The sequence below is a fragment of the Peromyscus leucopus genome, chromosome 18 (assembly GCF_004664715.2).
Source record: "Peromyscus leucopus breed LL Stock chromosome 18, UCI_PerLeu_2.1, whole genome shotgun sequence".
In the NCBI taxonomy this organism is placed as follows: Eukaryota; Metazoa; Chordata; class Mammalia; order Rodentia; family Cricetidae; genus Peromyscus; species Peromyscus leucopus.
Genome location: NC_051078.1, coordinates 1,166,662 through 1,193,326, shown reverse-complemented (window position 1 = coordinate 1,193,326; position 26,665 = coordinate 1,166,662). Strand labels below are relative to the sequence as shown.

General features: G+C 37.4%; 2 protein-coding genes across 2 annotated transcripts; both read right to left on the bottom strand.

Moving 5' to 3' along the window:
• Positions 1–11,654: 11,654 nt before the first annotated feature.
• Positions 11,655–12,590, bottom strand: LOC114681749 (olfactory receptor 6C76-like). The gene has a single exon (XM_028855442.1). The coding sequence runs from the start codon at positions 12,588–12,590 to the stop codon at positions 11,655–11,657; it is 936 nt and encodes a 311-aa protein (XP_028711275.1).
• Positions 12,591–22,266: 9,676 nt separating this feature from the next.
• LOC114681756 (olfactory receptor 6C2) lies at positions 22,267–23,205 on the bottom strand. The gene has a single exon (XM_028855447.1). It carries the CDS (start codon positions 23,203–23,205, stop codon positions 22,267–22,269), a length of 939 nt encoding a protein of 312 aa, XP_028711280.1.
• Between the last annotated feature and the right edge of the window lie 3,460 nt (positions 23,206–26,665).

Sequence of the window (26,665 nt, the reverse complement as noted above, 5' to 3'; positions counted from 1 at the left end):
TTACATAGTAAGTAAGATTGGGCTCAAGTCTAAGTCCAACTCCAGAATCTGTGTTCATAGCCACTAAGTTGTCAAGTATCATGGAGGTTAATTTAACCAGCACAGTACTAGAAATGTGAAGTCTTCCCCAGACATATGCAAGATGGCTTAATGAATCCCAGTTACACAGATGGGGACAGATTAAATGACTGATTTAAAGTCAGGTAACTAGTTAAGAAAAGGCAGAACACTGTGTCTTCAGTTTCCAGAACCATTCATTCTCTGTGGCCATCTCCTATGTGAGTTCAGTCTAACCATTTGCTAACTTACTTTCTAACTCGGGAAAGAGGGTTGTAGTTTGTGCCATTGCTCATGGACCTAACCTTCACTGCCCTTTGTCCTTTCACCATATAGCTTGCCTAAAGCTTACATTTAGAGATTGCTACACGCTGGGAGTTCCGTGGTTTCTCAGTTGTCTGTATACAAACATGAGCGCTAATCTAATTGTTGTTGTAGAAAAGGAACTAGAGCCCTAGGCTTCAACTCCCCGCCTAAGATAGTGGGTAGCAGAGCCAGAACTGTGTATTTAAGCCATGTACTTTGGAAAAATGAACTTGCATGGAGCCAGTTTGAACAGAAGTATCTAACCTCAGTGATCATGGGTCTTCCCAGTGCCCACATCCACTTAGATAACATGCAATAGAATCTCTGTTTTAAAAGATTTCAAGTGTTATTTTTTTCAATTAAAATACTTAAGAAATATTTAGCATGAAGAAATTTGTGATTTTGATCACCTTTGCTGAGTTTTTCCTTCCCTGTAAATGCTCTCAAGCCTTTGTTCTGCTGAACACTTAGAGTGTTATGCTTATAACTATAGTATGCACATTATTTTGCCTTTTTGCAATCATTTCAATATTTCCTATAGGCATTTTACCACAAAATCACACAGTGATCCAAATGGTCCTTGAAAATAAAAAAAAAAAAACAGAACAAAACCCCAAACAACAACAATAAAAACACCAGTTCTTGTATTAATCTATTGATTTTCTCCAATAACACTTAATAAACTCAATGCATACTTTTGCAGCTTAAATTGTTCCATTTCGTGGGGATTATATGTGGTGTAAACAATATCTTTGTGGGTATCCCCATTTACCTTTGTTAACATTTTTCTAGGGTAAATTTCCAGAAATGGAAGGATTGGTTGTGTAGACATTTTTGTGTGTCTGTGTGTCCTGCTGTATTATATTTTTAAAAAAATCTCCTTAAGATTTGCTGAAAGCAATCCCAATCTTCCTTCCCAAAGAAAGCTGAGGAAGCCAGTCTATCCTCCCTTACATTTCCATGTTACCTTTGACACGTTGTGATCACTTCTTCACTCAATTCTCTGACTAAATTTTGCCTCAATATGCCATCTAAGAGGTGGATACCAGATCCTCAACACCTCGCCCCTGCATTGTGTGTGTGTGTGTGTGTGAGAGAGAGAGAGAGAGACAGAGACAGAGAGACAGAGAGAGACATAGACAGAGAGACAGAGAGAGAGAGAGAGAACATTCATCAGGCAAGTGTAGGACAGAAAAGTAGAATTCAGGCAGCTCTGTCTGTAAACCCTGAGATGGAGACCATTAGGAGGACCCTAAAAGATGTTGGTCATAGACATATGGAAGCTATGATTACCACCTGGCAGGCCACATGGAAATTCTCAGACCCACATGCAACCCATTGTTTCTCCCTACACAGCATGAAATACACAGCATATAATCACAACACATCACATGGCATGTCTTCCCGATAGCAGTGCATTTGCTTACCTTACACATCAAATGTTTGCATTGTCTGTTTGTATATACATCGGCTTTTCTCAGTTATGTGCAATTTTATCTGGAAGAAATTCCCCACTGTTACCTAAACCCTTTTGAGATTTTCTCCTCACCAAGATGTGACATCTGGATCATACATCTGTAAAGAAAACAGTCAAGACTCAAAAGCCCTCTCCAGGATTCTTTTCTCCTGTGCCCAGGAACAGGTATTGGTCCCCCAAACACAGGGTTCTAAGTGGGCCCTGCTCTGCCCTTTGCCTTCTCTTTCTCTTTCTGGCAGCCCAGCTTTATCAGACAGAAGTCCAAGTGTGTATTGCATTGTGTGTGGTCCTTACCTCAGATATGTAAAAGCGGTCACCCAGTTAGGGCAAGGGATGCTGAGCATAGGGAAGGCTACCCTCTCCTTCTTCCTTGAAAGTCAGCCTCTGTGGTGCCTACAACTATTTTGAGGTTGGTATAGTGACTTCATCCCCAGGGGACTTTGGTGGCCCTGAGCTATGGTAGTGTCATTGGGTGAGATAATTGTGTCTGTGTCTCCATGTTGTCTGTATCCATCCTCTTTTTCCTAAAATAAAAACTAACGCCTGCCCCTGCTTTCATCTCTCCTGTTCCCTCTCTTGGATGCAATGGCCTTCTCTTTGTATTTTCTTGGTCACAGATGACATGAGGCTTGAGGGCCTCCCTGCCTCATATGTGGACTTTCCCCTGGGACATTTTTCCTGTGTATGAAATCTCATATATCTGTTAAATAAAGACACTTCTGGCAGATACTCTTAGTTAATAACTGAGTCTTGACTTAGTCATATTGCTCCTCATGCTTGGTTTGCTTTGCAAGTGGAAATGTTCTAGTGAGGCCATTGCCTGTGTGGTTACTTTAGGGGTTTCTATAAGAAGGACTGGGATTCTGCAACCTGTTTCTCTCATGTCAGTGCAGCTGTACTGAGTAGGACCCCAAACAGAGTTCAGCCTTCTAAGTATTATTAGCCTGGGAAGGAGAAGTCTGGGGGTAGAATAAAGAAGACCTCTGTGTTGTCTGAAACAACCTGGACTTCCCCCTCAGCCCCTGATGCCCTCTGGTTGACACTTACTATCCTCACTTTTCTCTCACTTTCTCCATTTGTCCTTACCTCTCTACTCTTATTGAAATCACCAACCAGCCCCTCATTGCTTAATCCAACTGTGAATCTTCTTTTTTCTTCTCTTTTCTTTAAATATTTTAAAATTCATTCTTCTCTCATGCACTACATCTCCAGCACAGCCCTATCCACACATGGTTTTTCTTTTTAAAATTCTTATTTTTGTTTATTTTTGAAATTATAATTTAATTACATCTATCAATTCCATTTCCTTTGTTCAAGTCCTCCTATATGCTCCTTCCCACTCTCCTTCAAATTGATGTTCTCTCTCTCTCTCTCTTTTTACTAATTGTTATTACATGCCTATATAAATTTTCATTACTGAAATCTCAACTGAAGTTTTACTTATTTAGAAAGACCTTGAACACACTATGACCACCTTAATCTCACAATGTTATCTTCACACATCTCCAAGAGAATGGTCACATTTGCTTTTTATTTGGGTGCTTGGTTCAACTCTTGTCCACTACAACAGACAGAGAAGATATTGCTTTGTTTATAGTGATTGTTTTAGGGTTAGAAGAGACTGGTACATGATAAAAGGGTAAACTCAAAGGTATAAAACTTTGACCTCATCAAGATAAGATAGATAATTGGGTGTTTTCTCTGATTTTGTCAAACACAAATAGACTAAATATTGTAACAGTAATTCTTGCTTGATAACTGTTTTATGCAATTTTACTGTGTTAAAGTTAAAACCTTTTTTGATTAGATGAAAAAGGGGGAGTGCTGTGGAATAATGCTCTTGTACACTGTAAAGATTTGTCACTCAAATTGGTTTAATAAAGCACTGATTGGCCAGTAGCCAGGCAGGAAGTATAGGTGGAACAATCAGACTAGGATAATTCTGGGAAGAGGAAGGGCAGATTCAGGGGTCACCAGCCAGACACAGAGGAAGCAAGATGAGAATACAATACTGAGAAAATGTACCAAGCCATGTGACTAAATATAGATAAGAATTATGGGTTAATTTAAGTGTAAGAACTAGTTAGTAATAAGCTTGAGCTACTGGCTGAGCATTTATAAGTAAAACTAAGCCTCCAAGTCAATTATTTGGGAAGTAGTTGCCAGGTATTTGGGGATTTCTGGAGGGACAGAAATTTCCATTTACAGGAATGCTTTGTCATAAATTGCAGCTCCCTCATCTAATTCTATTCTAACTCATACTGCATGTCTGCCTTTACATCTTCTGGAGTTTTGAAAGCTAAACAATACATCTTCCAAGCTTACTAATAGCTTAGACATTCTGCAGGACACAGAGAAAAGTGACTGACAAACTTTGCCATTAGGTGGAACAGTTCTTCAAGTTTTCTGATCCACTGAAAAGTCTTCCAGATTCTTTAGGCTTGTAGGCCTAGATGCCCCAACATTACAGAGGAAATTTGGGTGACTGTCCAGGCAGCCAGATGTCTCTGTCATTTCTAGAATTTCAGAGGTTGCTTACAATGCACTTCCTATTTACCAAATAATATTATATCCCTCTAGGATTTTTGATGGAGTTGAAGACTAGATAGTTATAATTGTTTTCCTTAGTTTTGATAAAAGGTAAATTAGATATAAAACTTTAGACTCACAAAAATAGGATAGATGACAGAATATTTTCTTTAATTTTGCAAATACAAATAGACTAGATATTATAACTGTAATTATTGCATGATAACTGTTTTGCTATATATAATTTTACTATGTGTTGTTCGAATCTTAGATGGTCTTTTAAATAAAAAACCCAGAGCCAGATATCAGGGTGAAAGCCGAAAGATCAGAGAAGCAGAGCAAGCCACAGCCACCACCTCACCTTGCCAACTCCTCAGCTAATCCTATATCCTCAGACTGAAAGCCTCTGAGTCTTCACCTGAAAGGGTCTCAGCTGAACTGCCTTACTTCCTGTTTCCTCACGCTTTGTATACCTTTCTCCACACTTTTCCTGGGATTAAAGGCATGTGTGCTTCAAGTACTGAGATTAAAAGTGTGTGCCATCACTGCCTGGCTCTGTTTCCAGTGTGGCCTTGAACTCACAGAGATCCAGATGGATCTCTGCCTCCTGAGTGATAGGATTAAAGGTGTGTGCTACCACTGTCTGGCCTCTATTTCTAATCTAATGGATGGCTCTGTTCTCTGATCCTCAGGCAAGCCTTATTAGGGTGCACAATATATCACCACAACTATGTTAAAATTAAAATCTTCTTTTTTGATTGGACAGAAAAGGGGAAGTGCTGTGGGATAGTCTTTCTGTATGCTATGAATATGTGTTGCTATTATTGGTTAATAAAGAAGCTGTTTTGGCCTATGGCAACACAAGATAATAGCCAGGCAGAAAACACAAGAAAGATTCAAGGAGAAGAAAGGAAGAGTAGAAGAGATACTGCAAGCTGCTAGGGGGAGCAAGATGTAATAGAACACAGGTAAAGCCACGAGACATGTGGCAATACATAGGTTAATAGAAATGGGTTAATTTAAGATGTAATAGCTAGCAACAAGCCTGAGCCATAGACCAAACAGTTTGTAATTAAAATTAAGCTTCTGAATGATTATTTTATAAGCTGCTGTGGGGTCAGGTGGGACACAGAAAAGCTTCAGGTTGCATAGGTTGTTTCCAGGTTCTGACTATTACAAATAACATTGCTATGAACATAGTTGAGCAAGTGTCCTTGTGATATAATTGAGCTTCCTTTGGGTATATGTCCAAGAGTGGTATAGTTGGGTCTTGAGGTAGGTTGATTCCCAATTTTCTGAGAAACCACCATATTGATTTCCAAAGTGGCTGTACAAGATGCACTCCCACCAACAGTGGAGGAGGGCTCCCCTTGCTCCACATCCTCTCTAGCATAACAGAAAGCACATGTAAAGGTTGTTTTTGTTTTTGCTAGCTAGGAAAATAAACTCTCTTGTGAGGCTGGTGCTGTATATTCTAGAACCATACTGCAACAAATTGAGGACTAGATATGCAGAAACACTAAGGCAAGAATTGACAAGATGTCTCCACAACATAATAAAGAATAATGGTTGATTTCTTTGATTTATAAAGGTAAATGCAGTGTAGATGTAGATTACATACATACCCAGTTTCATCTTTTTTTCCAGGCATAGTTCCAATATACTTTGCTGATTATCTCTAATCAAGGAAATAAACTGTTTCAGGTAAGAAAATGTTACTTCCCTCTTATCCCTTTTATCAGACTAGGTCACTTTTGTAAAATCACTAATATTAAAATTTAAGCACTTTAAAAGGCTCTTCATTGTAATAAAACATCTCTTTCTAATTTAAATACTAATTAGTACGGATGAGAAAAATTGAGTCACCATATTTCCAAAATTTTTGTCATGTCATACAAATGCTGTATATATTTTGATTTTCTGATATTGTTTAGTCATATTGCCTTCCAAAAGTCTCCCCAAAAGCCACAGACACATTTTGCCTATTTTGGAGTATAATACTAGAGGAATCTGTAACAGGGAAACATAGCAATAATCATCCCCAGAGATAGAAAAATGAGTGCATGTCTGACTAATTAATTTTGTCAACCCTTTAGTCTGGTTCTCTAGGGAGCTATTGTGCATTGTAGGAATGTAGAATGTCACCTGTGATGGTAGGCTTCACATTAAGCAAAGAAAAAGACTGCTGATGGACAGATTGCTTGCTGAGAAATTGCCTCAAGTTATCCTCTCAATTAATATTGTTAGTGAAAAGACACTCACTTTGGTTATTAAGTAGTTTTTAGTAAGAAAACATGAATTTCAGGGTTAGAATATAGCTGTGCCATAAAACAAATTCCAACTGGAGAAACCATACCACAAATCAAAATGAAGAGATAATATTTTCAGTACAGATGTGAGGAGTCTTGGGAAAGACAAAGAGTTCTAGTTGAGTGAGTTTGAGAAGTAGCAAAAACTTCTCAAAGTAAACAAAGAGCCATTGAAGATTTAGAGAGGACACAGTGAGAATTCAGATATGACTAGTTATTTCACAGCTACATTTAGACAATTCACTAGCATATACATTTCAGGATTACAATGAATACAGGCATCCAACTCATGGGAATGCAAGTCTGTGGTTCATACTTTGCAATGATAAAGATAAAATAGCACTTAATAGTTGGGACAACAGAGAGTGTTTGTGGGGCTAAAGTCATAGTATCAGGCACATAAATCACATGAGGCTGAGTTTATCTGGGGAAGCCATCTCATGCATATATTGATATTGGTCAAAGAATCCTGAACTTTGGGCGGTGGATGCACTTATTAGCATCCAAACATTTTCTTTGCTTTTCTTCCTTAAAAAATTTGAAGTGTATAGTATTTGTCCAAAATAATAAATTTCACTGTCATTTTCATGCAGGTGTACAATGTAATTTGATAACTTTTATTTCTTATTATTCTCTTTTGTCTCCTTTGGTCTCCCCATTGTCCCTCTCCTCTTTCCTAAATAGTCCTTCTACTTTCAAGTCTCAGCTAAAACAAAAAACTAGATTCTGTATAGTAGAAGAAATGTGGGACTCATGTCTTTCTGAACTGGCTCATTTCACTGATTTGATGATATCCAGTTCTATCCGTTTTCCTGGAAATGATATATTTTCATGATTATTTATGGCTAAATAATGCTCCATCATGTATATATGCCACGTTTTCTTTCTTTATCTGTTGAAGGACATCTAGGTTAAATCTGTGACTTTGCAAACGTGAAGAGTCCACAGATATGCAGGTGCCTCTGTTGTGTGTTAGCTTAAGTTCCTTTAGTTGGGGACCCAGGGATTTTATAGCTTAATCTCATATTAGCTCAAGTTTCTGTGTTAATGTCTATTGTAGTAGGACTAACTCACGTTCCCATAAGAATATATAAGGATTCTTCCTCCTATATCCTTGTCACTATTTTCTGCTTTTTATTTTCTTGATGACAGCCTTCTTTTATGTGAAGATGAACCTTAAAGAAAGTAGGTTGAATTGATACTCTAAGAAAACAAGGGTGGTCAAGCAGGGGGAGGGATAGAGAGTGAGGGCAAGGAAAGAAATGTCTTGATAGAGGGGGCCATTGTGGGATTAGGGAGAAACTTGGTGCTACGGAAAGTCCCAGGAACCCACAAGGATAACCCCAGCTTACACTGCTATCAGTAGTGGAGAGGGTGCCTGAACTTGCCTCCCCTGCAATCAGATTCCTTACTACCCTAGGTGTCATCAGAGAGCCTTCATCTATTAACCGATGGAAGTAGATGCAGAGATCCACAGCTAGGCACTGTGCCAAGCTCCTGGAGTCCAGTTGAAGACAGGGAGGAGCGATTGTATGAGCAGGAAGGGGGTCAAGATCATGATGGGAAAAATCACAGAGACAGCTGACCTGAGCTAGTGGGAGCTCACGGACTTTGGACTGAGGGCTGGGGAATCTGCATGAGATTAAACTAGGCCCTCTGAATATGGGTGACAGTTGTGTGACTTGGTCTGTTTGTGGGGCCCCTGGCAGTGGGACCAGGATTTATTCCTGGTGCATGAACTAGCTTTTTGGAGCTCATTTCCTATGGTGTGATACTTTGCTCAGCTTTGATGCAGGGGGACGGGCTTTGTCCTGCCTCAACTTGATGTGCCAGACTTTCTTGACTTCTCTCTGAGGAATGGATAGGGGTTTGCAGTGGGGAGAGGTGGGGGGAATGGGAGGAGGGGAGGGGGAACTGTGGTTGGTATGTAAAATGAAAAGAATTTAAATAAAAAAAGGTCACTTGGAGAACATCATATCCACCTTGTTAAGACCATTGCTTCAGCAAAAATTCATAAAATGATATCTTTGTCTATTATCAAACAAATATTTATACTTTAGTTAAATAAAATAATACTAGATGAGGGAACTCAAAAGATCAGTTACCAAACTGAACAAGTGGTTAAGCTAGAAAGGTTGACCGAATCAAGCGGTTTTGAGATGGAGTAGCTCTATTATGTAGTTCTGATTGTCCTGGAACTCACTATGAAGAGCAGGCTGGTCTCTAACTGTTAAAGATCTACCTTCCTCTGCTTCCTGAGTGCTGAGATTAAGGGCCTAAGCCACTAGGCCTGGCTCCAAATCAATTTTCTAAAGTTTAGAATCTAATTTTTTAAAAAAAGTCTAGAAACAAGAAAAGTCTAGAAATAATCTGAAAAAGCAGCTAAATTTTATTATGAAACTATTTACTTGTACGTTTCTTACCTCATCCCCATTCAATTGTCAGTGAATACATTTCTCAATAAAGTTACCTGGAGAAAGTTATACTTATTTTCACTTATTGGTTATTAACATAAGCCATTTCAGCTAAGTTTTGTGTAGTTTACCTTGAAAATGTATACATACAAGTAATATTATACAGACTGAGCAGCTTGGTTACATATCTACAGCCTTTAGGAAACCTGCTTTAAGACTGCCTCCAGGGTATGCAAAAAAATCCATGAATGCTGTGAGGGCTAGACTTTTCTATCTGAGGAGTAAATAAGGAAACACACATTTTCTGATAATAACTTTCTCTTTTACATCATCTTAAAAATTCTCTTTCTGAAAATCTCTCTGTGTCCAAATAGCTACATTCTTTATATATAGCTACATCTCTCTTTATATACACACCTCTCTCCTGCACAGTCATACATCTCTACATACAGTTATATCTCTTTTCACACAGTTATATCTCTCTCCCCAGCTACATCTTTCTCCTGCACAGCCATACATCTCTATACGTAGTTACACCCCCTTTTTACATAGCTCCATATCTCTCTTCTATACACATTTCTTCTCTCTACTCTGCTATATTCCTTCACACATTGCTACATCATTCATTCACTCTTTACTCATTCATTCTCTCATTCATTCACTCTCCTCTACACATATATTTCTGCCCCACATACACTTCTCTGACTCCACAGCAAAAGCTCTGGACAAATTTGAGTTACATTTCCAGGGTCACAAAGCATTTTCTTAGTAAACAAGAGAGAGCCATTCTGATACACATAAGGAATCTCATGGTTTCTCTCAGTCTAGGGAGGTTGTGCTGACCAGGCATGATGAATAAAATGAGTATGTAGCTCTGAATGGTTAGTGTTCCCAGACAGAGAGTGACATTGAAATTCAGGACTTAAATGATAAACAATTAGTTGGCTGGACCTTGAGGCTAGGAGTGTGTGCAATCAGTTGCTGTGGGGAGTTTATGTCTTAATGTTATCAGCCTGACTTTGGTTCAACAAACAGACACTTGGGAACTTGTCCTTTGCAGTTAGTCTCCAGGGGCAACTATTCTGGTTTGGATTTGTTCTGATGTCTTAGCTAAATATGTGAAAAGTTTTCTTTGTAACTGAGAATACAGTTATTTTTCTATGTCTGTTAGAATATAAAAATATCCTAATGTTATTTCTATTCATCAAATTTATACCGTTTAAGCAGAAATCATCTTCCTGACCATCCACAGCAATATGTGTGCCCAAAGATGGAATATTTTCATGAGAAAAACACACAAGCAATGGGAAAATACTCATAGCTATTTTTTGGGAAGAAATCTAATGGCACATAAGAAAAACTACAGACAGAAACACCAATCATCTACAGTCAATGACCCCATGGTCCTTACCAAGTGGGGCTTCCCATCAGAGTTATTTGGTGGGTCAAACTTCTTGAATACTAGTTGTCACCTGCTGTATATTCCCATGGCCTCTGGCAGTTACACACACACACACACACACACACACACACACACACACACACACACACACCTAACAACCTTTCATAGGAAAAGTGCATATCAGTATATATAGCAAATATTCTTAGCCCCACATCCTTGAAAGTCTACAAAAAGTCAATACTTTAAAAAAAAGATTAAACCATATAAATATTGGAAAACAACTTAAGATATTATGAGTATGCCAGAATTTCTATAACTATCTGGGGCATAGGACAAATATTAGATTTTACTGCCAGAGAAATCCATACATCAGGAAACAGATAGATAGAGGCTCTTTCCAAGGAACCTTTAGGAAAGCTTAAAGTTCAGTATTAGCAACAACCTAAGTATGCTTAATGGACAGGGTTTGGGAGCCATAGTAATTCTTTTTTTAAAGATTTATTTATTTATTTTATGTATATGAGTGTTCTATCTGCATGTATGACTTTGCGCTAGAAGAGGGCATCAGTCCCACAATAGATGATTGTGAGCCACTGTGTGCTCTTAACCGCTGAGCCATCTCTCCAGCTCCCAGTAATTCTTACAGCAACTTTTGGAATGAGTCAAAAAGCATCAAGTACCATACATTATAATAATAAAGGGTGGAATAAACAACAAAGAAATAATACCAATGCATTGAATCACACAGGGCAATATTCAGTATGACTAGACCTTTGGAGATACAATGAGAAGCATAGGTAGGAGACATTGCCTCATGGAAGATCTAATTTTATTCAATGCTTATATGGTGGGAAAATAATTTTTCAGTTACTTGTTGCTCTTTTCTTAGCTTTTGCTTGTTGCTCAAAGAATAAATTCTTTGAAAATAAATTCATTCTTTTAAAATACCATTCCCATTTTGGTGACATCAAATCAGTCACACTCAGAAAATTTTAAGGGGCATCTAAAATTTAAAATGATAACTGTGTCAAGTAAAGCCAAAATGGAAAAGGTAAAAACATTCAGCTAAGTTGAATACAGCAGCGTATGAGGAAATAAAATAATGTGAATGCACATTAAATATAATTTTTTAAAAACTGAAGCAGTGAATTTCTTTACCTTTAAATTTTATTTGACACACATTTTTTGACCAAGTTCTTAAAGGATTCTTTCACCTGTTTATTTCTAAGGGAGTAAATAAAAGGATTCAGCATTGGGGCGACAGAGGTGTTGAGCACTGCTATTCCCTTAGTCAAAGCCACCCCTTCCTTTGCTGAAGTTTTGACATACATGAAGATGCAGCTTCCATAGGAAATGGAGACGACAATCATGTGTGAGGAGCAAGTAGAGAAGGCCTTTTTCCTTTGCTCAGCAGAAGGGAGTCTTAGAATTGTCTTAAGGATGAATAGATAGGAGATAATTACCAATGTTAAGGTTACCATGAGAGTGAATACTGCCAGGAAGAATGCCAGGAGCTCTAGGAAGGCTGTGTCTGTGCAGGAGATGAGCAGCATGGGAGAGGAGTCACAGGAAAAATGGTCAATGATGTTGGAGTCACAGAAGTCCAGTTGAAGCCCCATGATCACAGGTGGAAAGATGATGAGAAATCCAGCCAGCCAAGAGCTAATTATAAGCTGGATGCAGACCTTGCTGTTCATTATTGTGGTGTAATGCAAGGGCTTACAGATAGCCACGTAGCGATCATAGGACATAGCAGCCAGAAGGAAAAATTCAGTTGAACCCAGGAGTATGAAGAAGAACACTTGGGCCATGCAAGAGTTATAGGAGATGGTCTTATCCCCTGTCACAATGCTCACAAGGAACCGAGGAATGCAAACTGTTGTAAATGAGATTTCTAGGAAGGAGAAATTCCGAAGGAAGAAATACATGGGTGTCTTGAGGTGTGAATCTACCAGAGTGAGGGTAATAATGGTCAGATTTCCAGTAATGCTCAAAATATAAGTGAGAAATAAAAATATAAAAACCAGTATGTTTAGCTTTGGGTCATTTGTTAATCCCAAAAGAATAAACTCCTTCACCGATGTTCGATTTTTCATTTCTTCTTGTGTTCTGCCGGGTCTGTAATTATGAAATGAATTAGAGAGTCAGGATAAGTTTGAATTATATTTGTTGTGATATGTGTTTGTTTCATCACATCATTGCAGATTCATAACAATATACAACCTGAATATTAAATCATTCACCAAATTACACTGAGTTTTAAAAGTGAATATTAATTACCACAAAAGTAGTACATGTCTGATGATTGCCTTGAGTCTAGAGCTATTTAGTGTCAAAGAATCACTTGATAAATCTAGCAAGTACACTGACAGATGAAAATAATGCCACTACAGGTCTTTTGTTGTAGTATATGAGTAGATATATCTGAAAACTAGATAAAAATACTTAAAATGTGAAAAATATTAATTTATTCTCAAAACTATCTCAACAAAGGAATGTATTACTTTTGTGAATGAAACATTACAAATGTTATTTTTCAATTTTAGAAAATATTAAAAACTGTTCTTGACTGTCTGAAGAATTAATAATTTAGCAGTGAGTCAGGACCATCAAAACCAATATTTATACAATACTAAAGAAACAAATTCAGAAATTTTCAAGTTTGAAAACCTTTTTAGTGTTTCTTTATTGAATTAAATAATATTTTTTCACTTTACAGATGAGATTCTAACAGCCAGATAAAGAACTAAGGGCATAGAATAATTAGAAAATGGAAAAAGAATAAATGAAGTATGGAACAGAACATAGACTTAAAATCATATAATGCCATGTGATCACAGCTGAAGAGTTCAAACCCAAATACTCAGTGCATTTTTTTAACTGACTGTCAGTGTTTGATGCCTTGCTTTTGGACAATTGCTCACACTTCTCATTTACATCTATTGTGATTTTCATACATAACAAGCTTATACAGCATGTAGCTAAAATTTGGAAAGAGAATTGGGCTATACACAGTAACAGGAGCATACTATGGCGATGAATATAAGGAAAATCTCTAAAGTAGAAGAGGTCTGATAGGTGATATGGTCTTGGGTGTTGGTAGAAATTCCTAAAAGCCAAACTCACTAAAGTAATGCATTTTACAATTTGTGGTCAAAGAAAGTTGAGAAATCCTTGGGTCCCAGTGAGCAGCAAAAAGCTCAGGAGTCACTCTCAGGTCAATGCACACTGTGCATGACAGTCTCAAACTGAAAAAGTATTTTTTTAATTGAGTAAAAGTGTCTCTGGATGCAACCTACTATTGAGTAGTAAATCTAAAGGCTGTGGGAACAGAACAGTGAAGCTCACAAGCAACAGGGATTCAAAACCAGAAGTCATGGTATCTTGGATTGTAGCTAAGACTCTTAAGAAGATAGATGGAGAGAGAAGGATGGGGAAGGAGGAGGACAGGGAAGAGAGGAGGGGAAGAAAGGAACAAAACAAAGAAAGAAAAAATGGGAAGAAAGCAGGTACAATGTCAAGTTGTTTGAAGCAATACTTACAGCTAAGAGGCAATAAAGCTGTATATATATATATACATTTGCTCCCTAGGTGAAGCTCATAGCTGGTAAAAGAGGAAAAGACACAAAGTGTGAGTGAGAATCAAGAATCAACATCTGTGGAAGATGGAGAGCTACATGACCTATGAGTAGAAATTCTTGAGACAGAACATGACTTGAAATTCCCAGTTGTAGGCCTAACAGCAAATACCTGTTTTATAAAATTCCAAGAAAGAATAAAATCCTTACCATGGGAACTATGAAAACCAACAAATACCATTTTCCACTTTGGCTTCTAGTAACTCTTGGGAAAGAAAGATGGCTTGCATTTAAAAATTTTTGCTTTTTATACCACTATTAGAAAATGGTTTTTCTAAGTATTCTTTCCAGAAGAAGCATTTCCATTTTATGTTTTTACCCCCTTAAAACAGACACAAGGGATTCTTCCAGCAAAGCAGAGTTAAAATGTCTCTGGAGAGAGATGGTATTGATGAGTGTGTCCTAAAGCTAAGCTGAGTAATTAGGTGAATTACAGAAATTAGCTTTTGAAATATCCAGTGTTGGAGAAATGTAGAGTGCAAACAGCAGTGAAGAAACAACATCAAATGGCTTTGTGTTTTCTAGTCAATATTTTTAATACAAAGAATTTGCCAAGGTAACATAATCCTGTTTTGTGTAAACATGTAATGAAGCAGAAAATAGGAAGAGGAAATATCCCCTGGGATAATAGAACGTTCCATGTAATTATTTTATTTGACAATAAAAACAAACTGGATAATTTAGGCAAGATATAGTTAATAGATAGGCATATATCAAGATACAATAAAAACAGAGAGATAAAATTTTTACAAATCACAAAATTAGTATTAAAAATATTTTCTTGCTGATTATCTAAATCATGCTAAAAAAAACCCAAGTTTACTTTTTTCTATTATAGTCTTCTGATTTTTTTCTCTGTTAGACAATTTGGGGTCTGCTTTATTGCTATGAGGCACTAATGTTTTAAATGCAGTATGCTTGTTATGGATGCTGAATTTGAAACTTTTTTTGTCTACAAAATTCCATTTGTATTTATGTGCACTAGTAGCAGCTGACTCCACAGAGAGAAATATGGTGACTTAGCTCATCTTATTTTATGAACACATTTAATGCAGGAAAGCATTTAACCACAGCTTCAGCTGATTTTTCTGGTACAACGTAGAGACTGTTGTCCCTTTTCTTCATACAGAAATCCTAACAGAAGCTACTCATGGAAATTCTGCCTCTCTTTGAGAAATATTAAAATATGAAGATCTGCAAAACCACAGAAGGCATACTGAGCTATAATGAGTTAATGCAAAATACTGAGAGAGAAGCAAATTAGTCTACTGAGCAGGTTTAGTGTGTACTTCGTAACCTAACATTGTATACTCATTGTCTACTAGAGTGGAGACAGAGGGGCTATTCATTGCTAAGCCTTCCTGTAGTATGTGACAGTCTACATGGTTGTGTGTGGATGTGAGTGTGTGTGTGTGCGCCTGTATGCCTGCACTTTCATAGGTGTCTTCTCCTCAGGAAATGTATGGGAGGGTCTCCTCTTCCCCAAGATAATGTGGTTTTTACCAGCTTCTTTGATTCTCTTGAGTTCTCATGTTTTAAAACAAAACAATCCTTATTTGCATATGTAGACCTATGTCTCTGTTTCTCTGTCTCTGTCTCTCTCTCTGTGTATGTGTGTATGTGTGTCTGTATAATAAAACACCCAATTCTCTACGATATTTTTTAGCTTTGGATCCATTTCCTCCATCATTTCATGCATTCCATTTCTTTCACTGATCTCCCCCAACTCTTTCTTCCATTGAGTGTCACATCATTATCTCTGTGCTGGAGTGGTCTCACTATTCCATCTTTTGAAAGCAGTTGGAAGCTTTTGCTTTGCTGTGTACAGTGGTTTGGGTAGGAATGGCCCATACAGATCAATGCTTGATCCATAGCCAGTGGCACTGTCAGGTGTTAGGAGGAAGTGTGTCACTATGGAGGTGGACTTTGAGGATATATATGCTCAAGCTACTCCCAGTGTGGCACACAGTCTCCTGCTGCCTGTGGATCAAGATGTAGAACTCTCAGCTCCTTCTCCAGCACCATGTCTATCTGCACACTGCTATTCCTGTCATGATGATAATGGACTAAACCTCTGAAACTGGAAGCCAGCCTCAATTAAATGTTTTCCTTTATAAGAGTTGTGGAGGTCATGGTGTCTCTTCACAGCAAAAAAAAATATCTATGACACTATGGCCAGTCTTTTTTCTCCCTTCTTCTCTTTCTCACTTCCTTTCTTTCTCTTTCTTGATGAACAGTTACTCTTTATTCTTCTCATTTTTCATAGATTATTTATGATATTTAAATATTTCTTCTGTGTTATTTTTCTTAAGCCAAATATAGGGAGGTACATACTTATAACAAATATTGCATGCAACTCAAATTATTAAATTTTGTGTGACAAAATTTAGTACTCCTTATTTTTTAATTTTATAGTTAATTAATTATATCCTTTAATTAATTAAAATGATTAATTATAATTTATAATTAACTAATTATTATTTATTATACCTATTCTTATATTCCCTCTTTATAAATTTTACCTTATGAACTAAAGAAAACAATAAAGATAGAATAATCCATGTGATGTATATTTAACAACTGTCTTCTTCCTCTTAATTTTGTATACATGTGTGGTATCTTTGTGAAACTGACATGAATCACCATATATCATGCTATTTCATATACTTATTTTTCATTATAATGAAAATAGATTTTTTCCTCACATAATATATTCTGATTATGATTTCTCCTCTATCTGCTCCTCCTAATTTCTTCCCATCTCCCCTCCCATCTGGATAGATCCCCTTTCTGTCTCTCTTTAGAAAACAAACAGCCTTCTAATGGATAATAAAATAAGACAAAACTAACACATCAGAATTGGACAAAACAAACAAACAGAAGGAAAAGAGCCCAAGAGAAGGAAGAAGAAACAGAGACTGTCTTAGTCAGGGTTTCTACTGCTGCAGTGAAACACCATGACCAAAGAGCAAGTTGAGGAGGAAAGGGTTTATTTGGCTTACACTTCCACATTACTGTTTACCATCACAGGAAGTCAGGACAGGAACTCAAGCAGGGCCAGAACCTGGAGGCAGGAGCTGAAGCCGAGGCTGCAGATGGGTGCTGCTTACTGGCTTGTTCCTCTTGTCTTGCTCAGCTTGCTTTCTTATAGAACTCAGGACCACCAACTCAGGGATAGCACCACCCACCGTTTGCTGGGCCCTCCCTCATTAATCACTAATTGAGAAAATGCCTTACAGCTGGATCTTATGGAGGCATTTTCTCAATTGAGGCTCCTTCCTCTTTGATGACTCTAGCTTGTGTCAAGTTAACATAAAACCAGCCAGTACAGAGACCCACTTGTTCCTATACTTAAGAATCCCATAAAAACACTAAACTGGAAGCTATACTATCCACACAAAGGATCTGTATAGAAAATAAAAATAAAAAAATAAGATAAAGTTTAAAAAAAAAAGAAAAAAAAGGAAAAGCTCTGACATAACATTATGAGACCACGAACCTCCAAAGATGTCATTGAGTTCAATCTCTGCTGGCAATCTACTACAGGACATGTAGCCTGCCCTTAAGTGTAGTTCCCTCCTGCCCCATTGAGACTCTTTTGTAGGAAACTAAGTTTTTATTTGCAATTGGTTACCAATTGGAGATTGATTCTGGGTTAGGGATGGGGCATGTGTCCAATTCTCCTTTCAGCTCTAGGACCCCATCTAGTGCAGACCCTTGCAGGCCCTGTGCATGCTGCTTCAGTCTCTGTGAGTTCATATGTGCATTAATTATGTTGATTTAGAGAGCATTGTGTATGTGTGTGTGTGTGTGTGTGTGTTTGTGTGTGTGTGTGTGTGTTTGTGTGTGTGTGTGTCCTCCACCCCCTCTGGTTCTTACACTTTCTGCCTCTTCTTCTGCTGGGCTCCCTGAACCATGAAGGGATAGATTAGATGGTATGGTGGTCTAAATAAGAATGGCTCCATATGTGCATAGATTTGAATACTTGGTCACCAGGAAGTGGTAGTGTTTAAAAGGATTAGGAGGTATGGCATCGTTGGAGTAAGCGTGTCACTGGAGGTAGGCTTTGAGGTTCAAGCCAGTGGTTCTCTCTCTTCCTGCTGCCTGTGGAACTAGATGTAGAACTCTTAGCTTCTTCTCTAGTACCATGTCTGCTATTTGCTACCATGTTACCCGCCATGATGACAATAGACTAAAGATCCTATCTTTATTTCCCACTTATCTCTTTGTAACACTATAGTCTGTTTAACATCCTTGGCAGATCCTTACCAGCTACCTGACCTCTGAAACACACGTATCTAAAGGTTAAAAACTAATATCCACAAATGAGAGAGAACATGAAATATTAGTCTTTTTGGGTCTGGGTTACCTTACTTATGATGATTGTTTCTAGCTCCATTCATTTCCTAAAAATCATAATTTCATTTTTCTTTATAGCTGAATAATATTTATAAAGTAATGATAAACTATTATATAAATATACCACATTTTCATTATCCATTCATGTATTGATGGGCTTTACAGGCTGTTTCCAATATCTGACAGTTATGAATAGAGCTGGAATGTGTAGCTAGAGTTTTCCTGCCTTGCCCACAGTCAGGACAAATCTTTGTCACCCGCCAGTCCCACAGCCGCTCAGACCCAACCAAGTAAACACAGAGGCTTACATTGCATACAAACTGTATGGCCGTGGCAGGCTTCTTGCTAACTGTTCTTATAGCTTAAATTAATCCATTTCCATAAATCTATACCTTGCCACGTGGCTGGTGGCTTACCGGCATCTTCACATGCTGCTGGTCATGGCTGCGGCTGGGGGTGTCTCTCCGCCCCAGCCTTCCGCTTCCCAGAATTCTCCTCTCTCTTTGTTCCACCTACTTCCTGCCTGGCCACTGGCCAATCAGTGTTTTATTTATTGACCAATCAGAGCAATTTGACATACAGACCATCCCACAGCAGGAATGAACATGGACAATCAGGTATCCATAGTAAGATGTAGATTAATTTGGGTGTTTTCAAGAGTGGTATAGCTGGATCTTGTGGGAGATGGATTCTTAGCTTTTTTGAGGAACTTCCACACTGTTTTCCATACTGAAACTCCCACAAGCAATGAGTAAGTGTTTCCCTTCCCCCACATTCTTGCCGACTTGTGCTGTTATTTGTTTAATTGATCTTGGCCATTCTGATTGAATTAAGACAGAATCTTGTAGTTTGCATTTACCTGATGCCTAAGGATGTTGGAAATTGTTTTTAAGTGTTTCTCATCAAGTTGTGTTTCATCTTTGAAAAACATCTGTTTAGTTCTATATCTCATTTTAAGTTGGATTATTAGCTTCTTTGATGGTTAGTATTTTTTTTAGCTCTTTATATATTCTAGATACTAAGTATTCTATCATATGTAATAATTAATAAAGATTTTTCTCATTATGTAGGCTTCTGCTTTGCTTGAATGATGGTGTATGTTGCTGTACAGAAGTTTTTACTAGCCCCACGAGGTCCCATTTATTAATGGGTGGTCTTAATTCCTATGTTATTGGTGTCCTATTCAATATGATTTTCTCTTCTTTAAGATTCAGTGTATTTGGCTTTATGTTGGTGCCCTCGATTCATTTGGAAATGAGTTTTGTGCAGGGTGGTTGGCTTTGATCTGTTTTCATTCTTCTGTATTTACTCACTCAGTTTGACCAGCACCATTTTTGATGATATTTTTTCCAGTGTGTATTTTTGGCTTTTTTTGTAAAAATTTTAGTTGTCCATAGGCATGTGAAATTATATCTGGAATTTCAATTTGATCCTATTGATCAGTATGTCTGTTTTTATGCTGATACCACGCTGGTTTTATTGCTATACCTCTGTAAAATCTAGGGTTGTGATACCTCCAGAAGTTCTATTATTATTGAGAATTATTTTAGCTATCCTATTTTTTGTGTGTGAGTTTCCATATGATGTTGAAAATCGTTACTTTAAATTTATGTAAAAAATTGTATTGGAATTTTGATGTAGATTTCATTAAATTTTTATATTCCTCTGGTAAGATGGCCATTTTCAAAATGTTAATCCTACAGATCTATAATCATGGGAGATATTTCCATCATTTGGTATATTCTTTTATTTCTTTATTCAATGTCTTAAGGGTTTTTTTTATACAAGTCTTTCACTTGTTTAGAGTTACCTCAAGGTATTTTTTTTGAGACTATTGTGAAAGGTGTTGTTTCACTGATTTCTTTCTTAGTCTATTTGCTGTTTGTATGTAGGATAGGTACTTATTTTTATGTATTAATTTTGTATCCTGCAACACTGATGAAAGTGTTTATCAGGAGCTTAACTTTCCTGGTTGGGTCTTCCCTTAGGGTATTTTATGTCAAAAATAATCATCTGCAAATAAGGACACTTTGACTGCTTTCTTTCCTGTTTGTATACCCTTGATCCCCTTCAGTTATCTTATTTCTCTATCTAAAACTACAAGTATTACATTGAATAGGTGTAGAGAGAGTAGACAACCTTGTCTTATTCCTGATTTTAGTGGAAACGCTTTGAGATTCTCTCTGTATAGGATGATGTTGGCTGTGATAATGGCTGTGATATGTCTGCAATTTGCCTTTATTATGTCAAGGTATGACTGTCATATTTTTTCATCTCTCTAGGACTTTTATCATGAAGCAATGTTAGATTTTGTCAAAGGCATATTCTGCATCTAATACATGAGATAATACATGTAATTGGGGGAGTCATTAAGTCTATTTATATGGTAGATTACCTTATTGATTTATGTCTGGTGAATGAGCTCTGCATTTCTGGCATGAAGGCAACTGGATTGTGGTGGATAATCTTTTTTGGTATGCTCTTGAATTTGGTTTGTAAATATTTTATTGAGAATTTTTGTACTTATGTTCACAAGGGACATTGGTCTAAAATTTTCTTTTTTATATGTGCCTTTGTGTGGTGTTAGTATCAGGGTAACAGTGACTTAATAAAAAGAGATAGAAACTATATCTTCAGCTTCTGTTTTGCATAATAATTTTAGTATCACAGTACTGTGGGATGGTCTGTATGTCAAATTGCTCTGATTGGTCAATAAATAAAACACTAATTGGCCAGTGGCTAGGCAGGAAGTATAGGCGGGACTAACAAAGAGGAGTAAAAAAACAACAGGAAGGCAGAAGGAGTAACTGCCAGACACCCCATGACAAGCAGCATGTGAAGATGCTGGTAAGTTACAAGCCACGTGGCAAGGTATAGATTTATGGAAATGGATTAATTTAAGCTATAAGAACAGTTAGCAAGAAACCTGCCATGGCCATACAGTTTGTAAGCAATATAAGTCTCTGTGTTTACTTGTTTGAGTCTGAGCAGCTGTGGGACTGGCAGGTGACAAAGATTTGTCCTGACTGTGGGCAAGGCAGGAAAACTCTAGCTACATCACAGTTATTCACTCTGACAGTCTGGTGGATTTCTTCCCCAAAACCATCTGTCCCTGGGCTTCTTTTTAATTGGAATATTTTTAATTACTACTTTCATTTTGTTAGGGTTTATGTATCTGTCAAATTAACTGGAGCTGGAGTTATAGGTGGTTGAGAACTACACAATAGAAGTGAAATCTGGTCCTCTGGAAGAGCAGTGCTTTCTCTTAACCACTGAGTTATCTCTCCAGTCTCAGAACTTCTCTTATTAAACATAAAGAAATAAACACACCAGTGATTTTGGACACTTTTTTCAATATTGACTAACCACAGGGTGTTATTTCTCTTTCCCAACATTTTAATTGTGATGCCTGATTTTCTTTACTTTTAATAGATCTCTGCTGATGTTACTTTCTATATCTGTTGCTCTGATTATGGTTTTGTGATATTTTGATAACTTTTTACTATAGGAATAAAGTGCTACTATTATAAATATACTTTTAAATATCAATTACTCTTATTTCTTCTCTAGAGTAATGAAAAGACCAGACTAAAGCGGAGAAAACCTTAGTTTCTTGGATGTACATTTTATAGTTTCAGCATGAATGATGATAAGATTACATACGATTTTAAAGAAGAATGAGTTTCATAAGGGTAAGACCTGGGTGAATTATTAGTTGTCATTGCAAAGTTTAATTCTGAAAGGAGATAATAGAGGATCTGATTTATCATGACTTCTAGCTCTTTGATATAAATGCAATCCTCTTTACAGAGTCACTGAAAGCTTGTTTCACTTGCTTGTTCCTTAAGGTATAAATGAAAGGGTTCAGTAGAGGTGCAACAGAAGTAGTGAGAACTGAAACACCTTTATTTATGGCCACTTCATCCTTAGCTGATGGCTTGATGTAGATGAAGATGCAGCTTCCATAGGTGATGGATACCACAATCATGTGAGATGAGCAGGTGGAAAAGGCCTTTTTCCTTTGCTGTGCAGAAGGGAATCTCAGAATTGTTCTGATGATGTATGTGTAGGATAGAATAACACAGATTAGTGTAATAATGAGTGCAAAGACAGCCATAAATATAACCATCTGTTCTATTACCCATGTGTCGGAGCATGAGATCTTTAGAAGGGGACTTGCATCACAGCTGAAATGATCAATGGCATTGGAGTCACAGAAGTCAAGTTGGAGGCCCAGGCTAAGGGGTGGGACAATAATCATTAAGCCAGACACCCAACATGAGACAACTAGAAAGGTACACACCTTGGGATTCATGATGCTCATATAATGAAGGGGTTTACAAATAGCCACATAACGATCATAGGACATTGCTGCTAAGAGAAAAAACTCAGTTGCTCCAAAGAGAATAACAAAGAATATTTGACTTGTACAAGCATTGTAGGTAATGGTATTGTCTCCACTTGATATACTGTATAGGAATCTAGGGATACAGACTGTGGTAAAGGAGACTTCTAGGAAAGAAAAATTTCTAAGGAAAAAGTACATAGGTGTTTTTAGATGGGGATCCACCAAGGTGAGGATGATGATAGTCAGGTTTCCTGTTACACTCAGCATGTATGTGAGAAATAAGAAGATAAAAAGCAGAACTTGAAGTTGTGGGTCATCTGTTAGTCCAAGAAGGATGAAGGTTGTTATTGCTGAGTGATTTCTCATTCCTGCCTATAGGAAGTTAAGGCTTTATAAAGTCACAGCTATGAAAGTCTAGCAAAGGACTGTGGATACAGATGTCAAGAAATGAGCCTGTATTTACTTTCTAAGTTTTCATCATAACAAGTGTTGCCATTTCCCGGATTTTACAAATAAGAAGAGATTTTCTTAAGGACTCGTGTTATTGTAAGAAGATCAAAGTAAAGAATTATCTGTTGTCCTGAAGGATTTCCAGATGTAGTTGATTTTCATTCATTATGTAGATAGAAGTTACAAATGTGTCTAGAGAAACATTGTCTCAGGCAAATTCTGGATATTGGATACATGTAGATATCTAAGAACATAAATTTTCTTCAATACTATTACCTGGATATTGCTTTAAGCATAAGATGTTTTTCTCCTGGAAAACAAGCAACAGAGATGATAGCAGAATTATTTGCACTTGAAAGATGGTTAGGGTATATCTATTTTAGTGTCAACTAAAATGCTATGTCAAACATACTGATGGAAGGAATATACTCATGTGCTTTTATTATATACTTTTATTAGTTGATTTTGGTCATTTGCTTCTCAAATACTTAAAAGCCACAGTATATTTTACTATTACAAATTAGATATTTATAAGATATGCCTTTTTTCAGGTTCTTCTCAAATTTTTTTGCAAATACATGTGATCTGATGGGGGAAAAGGAAAATAGGGAGTTCCTTAGAGAGGGGGAAGTAGATAAATACAGGAGAAGGAGGCAGATAAAATAACAATATGGATGGCTGAAAAATTCACAAGGAATAATACTATTAACTGTTTACCTAAAAACCCTATAATGCATGTAATTCAGTTCATAAATATACGTATATATTTTAAAGAAAATTTTCTCATCTGCGCTGATGGTGTTCTCCAAGAGTCAAAGACCACATAGCAAAAATTCCAAGCCAGACACGGAAAGCCTTCTTTTGTGTTGTTAGCAAGGGCTGTCTAAGGTAATCTCAAAACATACAGCTTATTGCTATTGCTTTGGATACCCCTGTCACCAGAGGTGGAAGGTGAGTCCCTATTGCTGAAGACACCATGAACTTCAGAAACAGGGCCCAGAAGCCCTGAGCTGAAACTGGTCTAAATGCATCATCTATGAGGACTAGCATTCAGGGTACCAGAAGACATCATGCAATCTTCCAACGGAAGGAGGCAAGTAATAGTTCTACTCAACTATGATGCCTATGGACCACACCAACGACCAGCATGGCACAATAACCCTATGGGTATAGCAGTGGCACACATACCTTGGTAGTGACCAACTGATTTCTAATTGGACTTTAGGACCACTCAGTAAGAGGGATACCATACATGCAACTGGAAACCTAGCTGACTACTCAGTGCTAGTGAAATTATGTGTTTTGGAGGGGAATCTCTAACCACCACCTTACTGAATCTGCATAATCTTCAGCAACAATCTGTAAACATCTGCCCGTATGCTTACAGATAAATGCAGTATTCACCCCTCACCATGGAAACTTTTTTGCAACAGATGGAGACGACTAAAGAAAATCACAACCAATCACCATGTGGAGCTGTGGCACTCGGTCCCCGTGGCTACGTCTACAAAGCATTCCCACAGCTAAGGCTGAGAGAACAGTGCAGAAGATTGGGTGGAAAGACGATGAGAACCAGAAGATCAGGCACTTTGCCGTGAGGTTGTGTCTCCTCACAATATCAGAAGCTACACCTGTAATATCTCCCCAACATGACTTCCCAAACATAAGCTAAACAAGGATGACGCCAACAAACATGCCATACTACACGGAGGAAAGCTCGTGATAACTCATGAGACTTCAACCCTACACAAATAACTGCAGACAACTGAGTAAAGCTGGGAGTGGCAGAGGTGAGGATCCCCAAGGAAGAGCACACCAATCGATTGATTGCCCAGTGCCAAATGCTCAGCCCTGAAAACATACATACAAGTGACATTATATGGACTTAACAGGTTATATTTAGGAATATATATGTACACACAGATACATATGCACGTTCAATAACCCTTGAAAAAATAGGCAGTGGTCTGAAGTAGAGCAGAGAGGGATAAATTGAGAGGGTTTGGAAGGAGGAAAGGGAAGAGAGAAGAATTTCTGTAATTAAAATACAAATACTAAAAAAATACAAATACTAAAATAAAATAATGCTAAAATAAAAGTTAAAATATCCAAAATAAACAATGAAACCCCAAAAGATGTCATCTCCTGTTTAGTTTAGGCTTTAACTATCGGTGTTGTAACTTTAATTCCACCTCTGTAGTGTTTTTAAGACCCACAAAATCTTAATTTCTGCTGAAGTCCAATGACACATCTAAATCTTCCTCCTGCCTGCCGTTGGCACAACATTAAAAGATAAAGTTCTATAGTTCTTTAAATTGGTCTCATGTCACCATTCTGAATTTTCTTGTAGCTTTGGATCTCTTAAATTTTTTTTACTGTTTTTGTTTTGTTATCCTTTCTCTATTAATATTTCACCATATTAATATGATCATTAATATCAGACCTCTTGATTTAATTTTCCATTTATTAAAATTCTATATTTTCCACAAGTGAAATTTCCACTTAGTCAAATTTCGTATTTACATGGTGTATTCCAAAAGTCAGATCTATTCATCTTATGAAGTCTTGCTCACCATGTATATCCATACTTGTGTCTTGGCAAGCTGTTCCCAGGGTCCTCTTGCAGACAATATTCTGCTGTGTGCAAACAGGATGCTCCACAGATACTCAACTCTCTTGTACTCTACGTGAAGGCATCTCCCACTTCCAATTCTGACCTTCTTCTGGCATGGACTGTTTCTTAACACAGAGCAACCTCTTTTGCTTAATCTGAAAGGCTATTTATGGAAAGCTCCTTCTTTGACTTTCCTGCTTCATCACTTGTCCTTTTTTGTTTTTTCCTACATGCCTTCAATTCCAGTAGCATTGACCACTTGCAACTTTTCATGTTTCTGTAAGTTCTTTCCTCTCACTTGGCTAACATAATATTTATATCTATCTATATAGATAGATATAGATATATACACATATGTATATATATGCATAAATATTATGTTTGACAGACTAATAATGCCTATTATTTCTTCAGGGCTCCTCTGGGACACTATTTTCTCAACAGAAACTTTATGTACCTACCCAGAGAATGTAAACTTTTTTGATGTGAGTGGTTCCAAGGTGGTATTGGACAACCAATGAAGAGACTTATCCCTGAGAGATAATTCTCCCTCCTCCAGAGTTCATTAGAAGCATCTCTTTACAGTAAGTGGAAATCATCACAGAAAACCATAACTATACACAAAGCAGAGATCAACTGATCATGGTGGAGACCGGCCCCAATGGATACATCAACATGGGTGCTCTGTTTATGGCTCAGGGAACCTCATGCAAGAGAGAGTGTGACTATTTTAACAGGAAGAATACCAGGAAGTCTTCCATG

What these genes read in the sequence shown, in the direction of transcription:
- LOC114681749 (XM_028855442.1), bottom strand. Translation starts at nt 12,590, where the DNA reads ATGAAAAATCGAACATCGGTGAAGGAGTTTATTCTTTTGGGATTAACA.
- LOC114681756 (XM_028855447.1), bottom strand. Translation starts at nt 23,205, where the DNA reads ATGAGAAATCACTCAGCAATAACAACCTTCATCCTTCTTGGACTAACA.